This window comes from Arvicola amphibius, chromosome 6 (genome assembly GCF_903992535.2).
Source record: "Arvicola amphibius chromosome 6, mArvAmp1.2, whole genome shotgun sequence".
Taxonomy (NCBI): Eukaryota; Metazoa; Chordata; class Mammalia; order Rodentia; family Cricetidae; genus Arvicola; species Arvicola amphibius.
In genome coordinates, this window is record NC_052052.2 from 154,299,736 (window position 1) to 154,312,150 (window position 12,415).

The 12,415-nt window shown below is 48.8% G+C and overlaps 1 protein-coding gene across 4 annotated transcripts; it reads left to right on the forward strand.

The window, feature by feature from the left end:
* Positions 1–375: 375 nt before the first annotated feature.
* Positions 376–9,126, forward strand: Idnk (IDNK gluconokinase). Of its 4 annotated transcripts, none has more exons than XM_038335206.1 (5): positions 376–462; positions 5,311–5,341; positions 6,144–6,230; positions 8,061–8,104; positions 8,472–9,126. In XM_038335206.1, the coding sequence occupies exons 1-5, from the start codon at positions 413–415 to the stop codon at positions 8,839–8,841; spliced, it is 582 nt and encodes a 193-aa protein (XP_038191134.1). In that variant the 5' UTR covers positions 376–412; the 3' UTR covers positions 8,842–9,126. The 4 variants fall into 4 exon arrangements, with proteins under 4 accessions (XP_038191134.1, XP_038191135.1, XP_038191133.1 ...); XM_038335207.1 differs by having other exon boundaries at positions 384–462; positions 5,311–5,445; XM_038335205.1 differs by lacking the exon at positions 376–462 and adding an exon at positions 932–1,022 and having other exon boundaries at positions 5,311–5,445.
* The last annotated feature ends 3,289 nt before the right edge of the window (positions 9,127–12,415 follow it).

Here is a 12,415-nt window from a genome sequence, read left to right on the forward strand (position 1 = left end):
AGCGAATGAGGAAGGTGGGGGGGACAACGGAGAGGAGGGAGAGAGAGACAGAGAGAGAGAGAGAGAGAGAGAGAGAGAGAGAGAGAGAGAGAGAGAGAGGGAGAGGGAGAGGGAGAGGGAGAGGGAGAGAGGGAGAGAGAGAGAGAGAGAGAGAGAGAGAGAGAGGGCGCGCTATCTCCCTGGCTCTACGTCCTTGTCCATCATTGTTGTCTTTGTAAGTAAAATGTTTCTGTCACTGTCCACGCGTCCCCGGTGGTCTTCTGGCTGCAGAGCACCAGCACCTGGAAATGCCACCGTCTGCCCTCTGCCTGCACCACCCAGCGGTCGGCACGGGAGCCGGCGGGGGCGGGGCCGGTGACGTCAGGGGCCAGGCGGGACCTGTCCCGGAAGCCGAGGACCGTCGAACTGGGAGATGGAGGCACCCGCGGTGCTGCTGGTGATGGGTGTGAGCGGCTCCGGGAAGTAGGTCGCGGAGGCCGCAGGCGGGCGGGAACTGGGAGGCGGTGGGCGCCCTGAGCCCTGGGAGCCCTGCCTTTGCCGCCCCTGCCGAGGTCCCCTGCTCTCCTGCCCCGCTAGCCGCTCCCCAGGGTCATCAAGGATGAAAGCCGAGGTCCTGTTGGTGGTGGCTAGCAGCCGGGGAATGAAGGTCGGGTGTAGGGAGGCTGCTGGAGTACAAAGCGGAAAGTTGTTATGAGAAAGACGCAGCCCGCCACAGCTTTTAGCTTCACCCTTACAAATCTGGACCTCGGGCATCTTGCCGAGCAAGTGGGAGGGTGCAAAGTCCGGAACCAAGAGGTGAACCTTGTCCTGGGTCTGTAAAGATTTGTCTGGTTGGGCAGACGGTTTCCCTCCTGGGTGAGTTTCTGGATTTTTCTGAATAGACATTGAAAAGTGAAGATCACCCTGCTAGGTATCGTCTTCCTTGATCGTGTTCCTGCTTAAGCTGGAATGTTCATATGGAACGTGCCCAGGACTCTGCAAACTATGCAGATTCTTCCCAGCCCGGTGCAGCCAGTTTAGAAGTAAGCCAGCAATGGGCATTTCGTTTGATACACACTGGACTGCACCAATATAACCCAAAGACACCAAACTGCAACACGCAACTACAGGCAACAAAATAGATGTTAACTGGTGAACCAGAGGTTCGTAGTCACACGTTGGGGCGCCTTCTGACTTTCAGTCAAGGTGGGGCGACCCACTTCAGTGGGCCCCCACACCAGAGTCTTTTAAGGGTTACTGTGTCCTATCAGAAACTTTCCAAACGGTAAGGTAAGGTAGCTCTTTAAAATTAAAAATTTATTTTTATTGCGTGTATGTGTTTGGGCCCGCACCTGCACACACACACACACACACACACACACACGAGTGCAGATGCCCGCACCTACACACACACACACACACACACACACACACGAGTGCAGATGCATTTTATCCTCTGCAGCTGGGCTCCAGGTGGCAGTGAGCCAGTCTACGTTGGTCCTGGGAACTGATCTCAAGCTCTGTGCAAGAGCAGGATGCACTCTTAACCAGTGAGACATCTCTCCAGCCCCAGAAGGTAGCTTTAGGCTTCCAAAATTAGTTTTATCCCCACAGCAGGCGTTCTAATTTATTAATTATTTAGCAGTATTTAATTTGAGCTAGGATTTTTGATATGCAGCCGAGGCTGGCCTTGCAAAGGCAGCGATCTGCCTCGGTTTTCTGGGTGCTGAGATCACAGACACAGTCCACCATTCTCAGCTTCAAATCAAGACTCAGACCTGAAAGTGAAATGGAGCAGAGCCCAGGGCCTAGGTGTGGTGTGCTTCTGTCCTGCCCTAGGGGAGCTCTGGGTGTGACTCCCTCCATGAGGATGTGCTTGGTTGTCCTGCCCTGGGGGAGCTGTAGGTGTGACTCTGTGGCTGTCTAGCCCTGGGTCCAGTCCCAGCACCACAAAACAAACAAATCCCTGCTGTTGTATAATTGGAAACCTGTTCTCTCTGTTCATTGTCTCTTCCCCTTTAGAGACCCTATCTCTCTCACCCAGAACAGCACCTATCCCATAATAAGTGCTCAGATTGTTCTTGTCATGGAGACTGGGAGGATGACCGAAGAACATTAGCAGGCTGTTTTATGTTGTAGTAAAGCCATCTCAGCTTCTACTAGAATAAACTTAAATCTGGATTTCTTCAGTCCTTCCCTCTCCCCCACTGGCCAACTGTCTTCTAAAGTATTGTTTAGAGCAATCTGCTGGGAGAGAGACATCTGGGCACTGAAGTTGGGTTGTAAGCTTAAATCCAGTCATTGCTTATGAGCCCCACGCTGCACCTTGTTCTGCAGTCCCTTGTGTGTGAACTGGCATCCGGGTCCTCTAGTTCAGATCTGGATGGAGCAGGGACAATGGATGTATCCTTTCTCCTCTACCTCCTTTCTGCCAGTTAACACATAACTTAGCTCTTCTTTTAGATTATAATTGGTGGGTAACGTTTATTCATAGTTAATCTAGCTTGATCGTAAGTATGATTTTTTTTTCTGTGAAAACTCTGGTTTGGCCAGGTGTGGTGGCACTTACCTTTAATCCCAGAACACCATGGTGGTCTCATCTTTGTCTTTTGGGAACTACTAGGAGATAAATATTCAATAAAAATTGACTGAATTGTGACTGGAAAGATAGCTCGGTGCTTAAGAGCATTGGCTGCTCTTGCAGAAGACCTGGGTTCAATTCCTAGCACTCACATGGTGGCTCACGATGGTCTGTAACCAAGTTCCAGACCCTCTTCTGGCCTCCACGGGCACTGCACACATGTGGTACACTGTAGCATGACTCTAACTCGTCTTAATAATAAAAACCTGGAGTCAGATACTGGGGTGAAAGCTGAAAGATCAGAGAAGCAGAGCAGCCAGCCATTAGTTCTTACTTCTTCTAACTCCTTAGACCAAATGGGGTAGCCTGTTCTACAAGTCTTTAGACTGGATACTGTCTCTCTGAAACCTCAGACTGAATCCTGAGCTCCCACCTTCTCCTGCCTTCTCTTCCTCTGTCTGCCCAGCCATACACTTCCTGTCTCCACTTCCTTAGTGCTGGGATTAAAGGTGTGAGCCACCACCACTTGATTCTGTTTCTCTTTTAAAGTGATTCAATCTCCTTGTAGCCCAGGGTGGCCTTGAACTCATAGAGATCCCATCTGCCTCTGTCTCTGGAGTGCTGGGATTAAAGGTGTGTGCCACTACTGCCTGGCCTCTGTGGCTAACTAGTGTGGCTAGCTCCACACTCTGATCTTCAGACAAGCTTTTATTATTATTTATTTATTTATTTATTTATTTATTTATTTATTTATTATGTATACAATATTCTGTCTGTGTGTGTGCCTGCAGGCCAGAAGAGGGCACCAGACCCCATTACAGATGGTTGTGAGTCACCATGTGGTCGCTGGGAATTGAACTCATGACCTTTGGAAGAGCAGGCAATGCTCTTAACCTCTGAGCCATCTCTCCAGCCCCAGACAAGCTTTATTTGTTAAAGCACAAACAAAATATCACCACAGTGTACTAACTTACATGGAAACCACAATATCACCACAGCGCACTAACTTACATGAAAACAAAATACTCCTATGTATAAAATAAAGTTCTTTTTTTTTTGATTTTTCGAGACAGGGTTTCTCTGTGGCTTTGGAGCCTGTCCTGGAACTAGCTCTTGTAGACCAGGCTGGCCTCGAACTCACAGAGATCCGTCTGCCTCTGCCTCCCGAGTGCTGGGGTGGGCCAAAGAAACTAGAGGCGAATGGGCACCTTGTGTGGTTCAGTTCCCCTGCACAAACTGAAGACTTGAGAAACCCAGTTGGCTATGGGATAATCATTTAATGACAGAAAGAGGACTGAAGCCTAGGTCTCCCCTTTTGAGGCCCCAGCACTCACTCGCGTGCACTGTGGGACACCCTGTCTTAACATTGGCCCTGACCATTCTTGAGTCACTGACCTTGTCTCCTTTATGTGTATGGATTGTTGTTTTATTATTATTTTTGCCTGCCTGTATGAGTACCACATGGGTGCAGTGTACGAGGGAGCCAGAAGAGGGCACCCGATCCCCTGCAACTGGAGTTGCAGATGTTTAGAACTGCCATGCTGGGAACCAAACCCAGGGCCGCTGGAAGAGCTGCCAGTGCTCTGATGAGCCACCTCTCCAGCCCCTTCTGCGTATCTAGTAAACTAGCAACGCTTTGATGCATTTATAGGCCCCCGAACTTTACACAATGCTGCAGGATATTAAATCTTATTAGACTCCCCGCTCACTCGGTGTATCAAATACACTTCAGGACGGACCCCGAGTAGTTGACCAACACAAAACAGAATAGTATTTTTTTTAAATAAATAAAACCAACTCTTTTGAATCTCTGATAAAACTACCATTTTATCCATTCAGAATTATCTCTCAAAAGATGAACATCTACATAATAGGATAAAGCAATGCTTCTCTGTTGTCATTTTGTGGCTTTTTTGAGTCAGCATCTTGGTGTGGCATCCAAACTAGCCTAGAACCAACTGTCTTCCTGCCTCTGTGTCTCATATCCTGAACTGCAGGTATGTGCCACCACACCCAGCTCAGTGCTCTAATTAGATCTGATACATTGCCTTCTGGGTGAAGGCCATCTCTAGACTTCAGGGTTAAGGGCATCTCTGCTTTAGGACCATACAGGGACCTGCATTTTAGTGTGACAGCTGTTCATCTCCCAAAACAGCTGGCACTTACATGCATTGGGCAGTGATGTAGGAGGTCCTTCTGCATATGTGTTGCTTTTTATTGGTTAATTTAAAAACTGGCTGGGCGGTGGTGGCACACGCCTTTAATCCCAGCACTCGGGAGCCAGAGGCAGGTGGATCTCTGTGAGTTTGAAGCCAGCCTGGTCTACAAGAGCTAGTTCCAGGACAGGCTCCAAAGCTACAGAGAAACCCTGTCTCAAAAAGAAAAAAAAAAAAAAAGAAAAAAAATTAAAAACTGCCTTGGCCTGTTGATAGGGCAGAGTAGAACTAGGCAGGGAAAACTAAACTGAATGCTGGGAGAAAGAAGGTGGAGTCAGGAGAAGCCATGTAGCCCCACCAGAGACACTCTGGAAAGAATCTTGCTGGTTAGCCACAGCCACGTGGCAATACAGATTAATGAGATGGGTCCATTTAAAATGTAAGAGTTAGCCAGAAATACGCTTAAGCCATTGGCCAAACAGTATTGCAAATAATATAGTTACTGGGTGGTTGTTTCGGGGCTGAGCAGCCGGGAACAAACAAGCGGCCTCCTCCTACAGGGCAGAAATGGAGATATCTCTGTTCCTTCCACAGATCTACCGTGGGCAAACTGCTGGCCTCCAAGGTAACGTCCCTCGTCCATTGTGCTCCTGCCCATTGCTTCCTCCCTTTCTTATGACCTATGGTTTGATGTCTTTGCATGGCAATCCAGGTTTCTTCTTGGTAATGGTAAGTGAGAGGGGCAGTGTACAACGCCCGTCTGCGCTCTATGCACTACCATGCAGTTAGCGAGCTTCGGGCAAGGGCCTGGAGGTTGAAACACACAAAGACACACAGACAGAGAGACACAGACACGGATCTCTAGTCCCTGGTAAGAAGCCCCTTATTGACTAGCACCATGGAGGCTTATATACCCAACAGTCAGGTGGGCCAACAGGTGAAAACCTTATCCTCTGATCCTCAAGGCCAAGGCAACACATGCTCGTGAAGCAGAGCTGGTAAACAACTTTGACACAGCTTTCAGTAACTCAAATCAGAAGGAAAGTAAAGATCTCTAGCAGGGAAGAGCAGCTGGAGGCCAGGACTCCAAACGGTCCCAACAGAGAGGGGCAGCCTCAGACCAGAGATAACGTCTTCCCTCCTTCCTTCAAGATTTATTCATTTTATGTATAAGGGTACTCTATCTGCATGTACACCTGCACACCAGAAGAGGGCATCCAATCTCACTACAGATGGTTGTGAGCCACCATGTGGTTGCTGGATATTGAACTCAGGTCCTCTGGAAGAACAGCCAGTGCTTGTAACCTCTGAGCCATCTCTCCAGCCCCCAGGCCAGTGATTTCTGTACCTGCCTGCCAGTAAGCTCCTGGTGACTGTCTCCATGGGCCTTGCTGATGTTATATATACTTTTTCCTTCATTCCTAAAGCTGGGATGGAAATTCTACGATGCCGATGATTACCACTCTGAAGAGAATCGGATGAAGATGGGGAGAGGGGTACCGCTGAGCGACCAGGTAACGTTGGCTATGGGCGTCCAAGATCTCTGTATCATGCCTCCTTTATTAGCCTGGAGCCTGGACTTTCCTGTGGACTCAGCCCCAAGAGTGAGCTACCTCCTGCCCTATCTCGTGCACAGCCAGCTACAGTTTGTTGCAGGATTTTAATCTCTAATCCCCGAGTGGGCTGAGGTTTCTCCCTTGCACTCATACAGGGAAGTTAGTGTCTCCCAGGCCCTCACCTCCCCAACACCATCAAGCTCTGGTGAACTCCAAGACCACAGCAACCGCGTGAATGTGTGATTGGGTGTGAGCAAGTGTGGCCGGATGTCTTAATTAAACACCATGACCATGGCATTTTATAAAAGCACTTAATTGAGTTTACAGGTTTTAGAGGGTTAGAGTCCATGATGGTGGAGCAAAGGCAGGACAGCGGGAACAGCTGAGATTTTCAGTTACTGATCTGAAACAGGAGTCAGAGAGCACACTGGGAAAGTGCAAATCGTTTAAAACCGCAAAGCCTGCCCCCCCCAACACTTCCTCCAGGGAGGCCACACCTCCTAATCTTCCCCCCAAAGTTCCATCAGCTGGGGTAGGGACCAAGCATCCTATGGAGGCGGGGCTCACTCAGGCAGCTGCACCAGGCACCATGTCGATGATCTCGTTTGTCCAGTCTCTTTAAGAAGTGTTAGGAGCCTCTCAGTCCCTGCCGTGGTCATATTCCTCCTCATGGGGCTTTTGTGTCTGCTGTCCTACTGCGCTTCTCCCCCCCGAGTGACTCATGTTCACCCTAATATCTCAGCACCTCTGCCAGTCCTTGGGGACACCCACTCAAAGGCCATCCTTTCCCGTCGAGCTGAAGGTCTTGATAATCCACCAAAGGAAGGCTTCCCCAGAACTAAATCTGAGTTGTTTAAAAGGGTATGGCGGTTGTGTGGTATGGCACAGGGCTGACAACACTTGTACGGAATCTCAGGCAAGGCGGTAGACCTTTCTTGGATGGCACTGGAACTTCAAGGCTGACCTGCACCTGAGCCTGGGAGCTGCTTTAGAGAATATACCCGAGAGGCTGGAGAAGTGGCTTGGTGCTTAGGAGCACTGGCTGCTCTCGCAGAGGTCTGGGTTCCGTTCCCAGCACCCACACGGCAGCTCACAGCTGCCTGTAACTCCAGTTCCAGGAGATTCCCCTGCCCTCTTCTAGCTCCTGTGGGCACTGCATGCACTCAGCACGCTTATATACACAGGCAAAACACATAAAACAAAATCATACTTGAAGAAATATATCCAAAAGTTTAAAAGCTCAATAATACCATCAGTGCTTGAATGTGGTAGGAAACCCTGGCTAACCAAGGCACTACAAGAGCCAATTTGAAAGACAAGTTCAAACGGTACATTAAGAAGTTAACTCAGTGGGGCAGTGGTGGCGCACACCTTTAACCCCAGGACTTCAGAGAGAGAGGCAGGAGGATCTCTGAGTTCAAGGCCAGCCTGATCTACAGAGCCAGGCCACATAGAGAAACCCTGTTGGGGGTGGTCAACTCAAGGGCTGGGGTAGAAAACTACAGACACGCCTAGCTGCGGGTTCTGATTAGGTGTACCTGGAGGATATATTAGCTACAGTAAGAGGTGTGTGAGCATCACAGACAGGGGAGACATTCACACAACAGGGAGGCTGCGGGTATAAAGGATGTAGCTTAAGAAGACTTACACTATTATGAAAGAGCCACTGACACCAGAGCCTCAGCCTGGCCATGCCCAGTTCCCACAACCACTAAGGTCTCTCTGGAGCTAACATTTGTACTATTGTTTCTTACCTGGGAAAGCTTCTAATTCTTGTTCTAATTTCAGGACAGGATTCCATGGCTCTGCAGTTTGCACGACATATTAGTAAGGTAAGAAATCATCTGGCCCCGGTATAATCCAGTCAGTTAAAAAAAAAAAATCACTTCTGCATCCATCAAGGTAGTCAAAGATGTGGGTAAACCTGGTCCTCAGTCAGCTCTGCCCTCCGAACAGCTCGGAAGGGGCCATTTAACAAGGGAGGAACCGAGGATGCCTGGAACCCGAGATCATTCAGATCACAGTGAAACCTCCACTTAAGGCTGAGTGCACTCAGGGCTCCATTTCCAAGTAACACTTTGTATTGGCAGGGACTACTCCACCACCTAGAATTGACACAAAGTACCCCCATTCTGCAGCCCTCATCTTTTTCTCCCTCTGGGGGTGTGGTGCATCTTGTTCCTTATATTTTGGAAACAGAGATGTGGCCTTGGGACAGCATGTCGTTCTAGCCTGTTCAGCCCTGAAGAAAATGTACAGAGACATCTTGATACAGGGAAGAAGCCATGGGCCCCTGAAAAGCGACAGGTCTGCAGAGGAAAGGCTGGCCGGCCAACAGCTCTTGGTGGTCTATCTCTGCGGCTCGTTTGAGATCATTTCCAGACGCCTGTCCCAACGAAAAGGACATTTTATGCCGCCTGAGTTACTGCAGTCCCAGTTCAGCATTCTGGAGCCTCCATCAGCTCCTGAAAACTTCATCCACGTCAGCGTGGACCAAAGTCTCTCGGAGATGGCCGATGCCGTTCTGGAAGCTCTGCCAATAAGTAATCATTCCACACCTGTGGGGTAGGGTGCACTCTAGTTCCAGGCTCCTCCTCGCCAGTGTATTCTAAGTTCCTAATTGAGAGCAAACTGCAGTACGTGGAAAGCACCGTTTGCCTGTATGGACAGGAGTCTGTGGAGTGCAGGTGTGCCGCAGGTGTCCTGCAGGTGTGCCACAGGTGTGCCAGGAGGAGGGGGGAAGGATGGTAAAAGTTAAGCTTAAACTTAAGTTTAAATTTGTGTATAATGGAACCAGATGGTCAGTGGAAATTGTGCGATCAATGTCAGAAATTACTCTGGTTTGAAAGAACAATGCCTTGTGTTTGTGTCTGCACAAATGGATGAAATATGCCACCCTGGAGGCCCGCTGGAATTGGTCTCAGCAACAGAAACCTGAACTCAAAGCAGCCACTCACTGCTGGCATTTCACTCCATGCTGCCGTTGGTTTTCAAACAGGGTTTCTCTGAGTAACAGCTCTAGCTGTCCTGGAACTCACTCTGTAGAGCATCCTGAAGCTCACTGAGATCCACCTGCCTCTGCCTCCTGAGTGCTGGGATTAAAGACATGCGCTGCCACCACCCCGCTGCTGTGACTGTTTTTTTTTAAAAAAATATTTATTTATTTTGTGTACAGCATTCCTTCCATGTGTGTCCGCAAGCCAGAAGGGGGCGCCAGGCCTCATTATAGATGGCTGTGAGCCACCATGTGGTTACTGGGAATTGAACTCAGGACCTCTGGAAGAGCAGTCTGTGCTCTTAACCACTGAGCCATCTCTCCAGCCCTGCTGTGACTGTTTTTAAATATTTAGATTAGCATACAAAATCAGATTTAAATTTTTTATTATTTATATCTTCATTATTACTATGATTATTATTTCTTTTGGGCCTCACTGTGTAGCCCTAGTAGGCCTTAAACTCAGAGATCTACCTGCTTCTGCCTCCCCAGTGCTGGGATTAAAGGTGTGCGTTGCGTTAACTGGCTTCATCTTCATACATACGTCATTATGTTCTATAATCTGCCATTACGCTTTGCTTTAATTAATCCCCCTTCACAGCCTTCCCCTGCCCTTGTCCCCTGCTCCTCCCTGGCAGGTTCCCTTCCTTTCCCCAAGTGTCCACCTTCCTGCATTCATGGTTTCTCAGTCTTTCTTAAGACCTCTTCCTGCCTGCTTGGTATACACATCATATATGTGTATAAAACTTTAAGTTCAGGTCCTGCTTGGAAGAGAATGTGGGCCTTTTCACAACTATATAAAATTCCATCGTGTATGTACATCACATTAAAAAAAATTTTTTTTAAAGCTGTGTAAGACATGTACACCAGGCTGGTCTAGAACTCACAGAGATCTGCCTGCCCCGAGTGCTGAAATTAAAGGCACGCACACAACCACCTGGCACACCCCATTTTCTTTAACTGTTTATTTTTTGAGTCAGTGTCCACGTAGTCCTGGCTGTCTTGTCTACGTCGACCAGGTTGACCTCAAACCCACAGAGCCAAGATTGAAGGTGTGTGCAACCATACCCGTGAGGGATTTTTTCAGCTGATAGGATGGGGAGGACCCATCCTGTCGGAGCCACTAGGTCCTGGCCTCAGCACTCCTTCAGGGTTCAGAATAGGACTTCTATGACCAGTGAAGACTGGGCTTGGAAAATGGACTCGAGGGGTAAAACAACCTGACTTAGGCATGTTTTTCCTGAAAGTTTCTTTATTCCTTGGGGGAAGATGAGAATAAGGGTGTAAGGGATACGGGGAAGGGTAAAGAAGGGAAAAGCAGCAGCGTAGGGGTATAGGGTATAAAGGGGCAAGAGTAAGGTATAGGGTATAAAGGGGTATAAGAGTAAGGTATAAGGTATAAAGGGGTATAGGGTATAAAGGGGCAAGAGTAAGGAGTGATCCACAAAGCTTTGTTTAGACAGACAGACACACACGCTAACAATCCCGTAGGCGGTATCAAGCACACATTTTCATGGTCATGGGTCGGTGGATCTGGCAAGCAGGTACCTTATGTCTCAGAGGGGGTGTGGTTGTGAAGCTCCCCTGGTAGCTACTGGCCTGTGGGCTTGATTTGCATCAGCACCTAGCTGGTTGACTTTAAAGGAATCTCTTATGGGGGCCCTGCTTGACTCCAGGAGAGTGCCCAGGTGAGAATTTTTCTCTCTGAAGCTAGTTTTAGCGACTCAGGCCTTTTCCCTGTATAAATAGTTAATCTCCTGGGCTATAATCCTATGTTAGTTGAAGTCAAGGTAATGGGTAATACAGAATATTAGTAGTCTGTTAAGTCAGAGCAGACCAGGAGATTACAGCTTCTGAGTCTCCTCTCTCATCAGTGAGTACTGTCAATAAAGAAAGCTCATGGGAGATTATTTTTATGTAGATTTTTGGCTGTGAGAACAAGGACTGGATTCTTTTCATGCCATGGCTTCGTGGTGTGGGGGGAGGGCTCCGGTTGCCCTCGAGGAAAAGTCAGGTTTATCCACGGATCCACGGCTGGGAGACTACAGAAGGGAGAAACGCCATGACGTCCAACGGACAGATGTTCCCGCAGCTTTGCAGAAATGAGTTCTCCAGATGGAGTGTACTTACTGTGGATAGTCCAGTAGTCAGCCAGCTGTGCACTTACTGTGTAACTCCTGAGGGCTCTCCAGCCCATGGGCTTTGTTCCCACTCTAAATAAAAAGCACTTGCGTGAGCAGCAGGTCTCATTACTCTGCTTCCTGACTGAATGCAATGTCAGGAAGCTCAAGCTCAAGCTGCCATGCTGTCCTTGCCGGTCAACTGTGAAGCCACATGAGCCTACCCTGATTGCCCCAAGGTGCCAGGTGCTTGGTCACAGCAGCAAGGAGAGCGACCGCACCTGGCACTCCTGTGGCCTTTCTGCTCTGCCTCTTTGCCAAGTTATTTGGGACATTGCCAGATGAGGCCAAGAGTTCTCTACATGGCCAGGCATGGTGATGCTCACCTTTAATCTTAGTAGTCTAGGGGCAGCTGAATTTGTTAGTTCAAGGCCAGCCTTGCCTACACACTCAGTTCCAGGCCAGCCAGAGCTACAGAATGAAACCTTGTCTCAAAACAGAACAACAAATAAACTGGGCTGTGGTGGTGCACACCTTTAATTCCAACACTTGGGAGGCAGATGGGCGGGTCTCTATGAGTTCAAGGCCAGCCTACGTAGCAAGTTCCAAGAAGGCTCTAACGCCACAGAGAAACCCTGTCTCAAAAACAAACAACAAACAAAAGCATGAGTTCCCTACACTGAGAAGTAGAGGAAGGAACTGTGAACCTGCTGTACTTGCTGGGCCACATCTGTGGTACGTCCTCTGGAAGCCTGGAGGATAACACAATGCTGTGGTTCTTACGTGGCTCCATTCAGAGGAAGAGGAAAAGAAGTGGTAGGAACCTTGGGACTTGGTCTAGATCTGCTGAACAATACAGTCCTTGGTAGACGGTTTCTGTGCTCAACTCCCTTTCCATGACAGCCCTGAAAACACCCCGGATAAGTCTTGTACCAGATCACCACAGATGTGCCACAGTTGGACCTGAGACTGTTATGGGACAAGAAAACGAAGAGAAAGACATTGGGTTCGCAACCTCCAATGCACCT

Coding starts and splice junctions, on each gene's coding strand:
- Idnk (XM_038335205.1), top strand. CDS start 957: ATGGAACGTGCCCAGGACTCTGCAAACTATGCAGATTCTTCCCAGCCC. Junction 6,231..8,060: donor GGGTACCGCTGAGCGACCAG/GTAACGTTGGCT, acceptor TTCTAATTTCAG/GACAGGATTCCATGGCTCTG. Junction 8,105..8,471: donor TTGCACGACATATTAGTAAG/GTAAGAAATCAT, acceptor TTTTGGAAACAG/AGATGTGGCCTTGGGACAGC.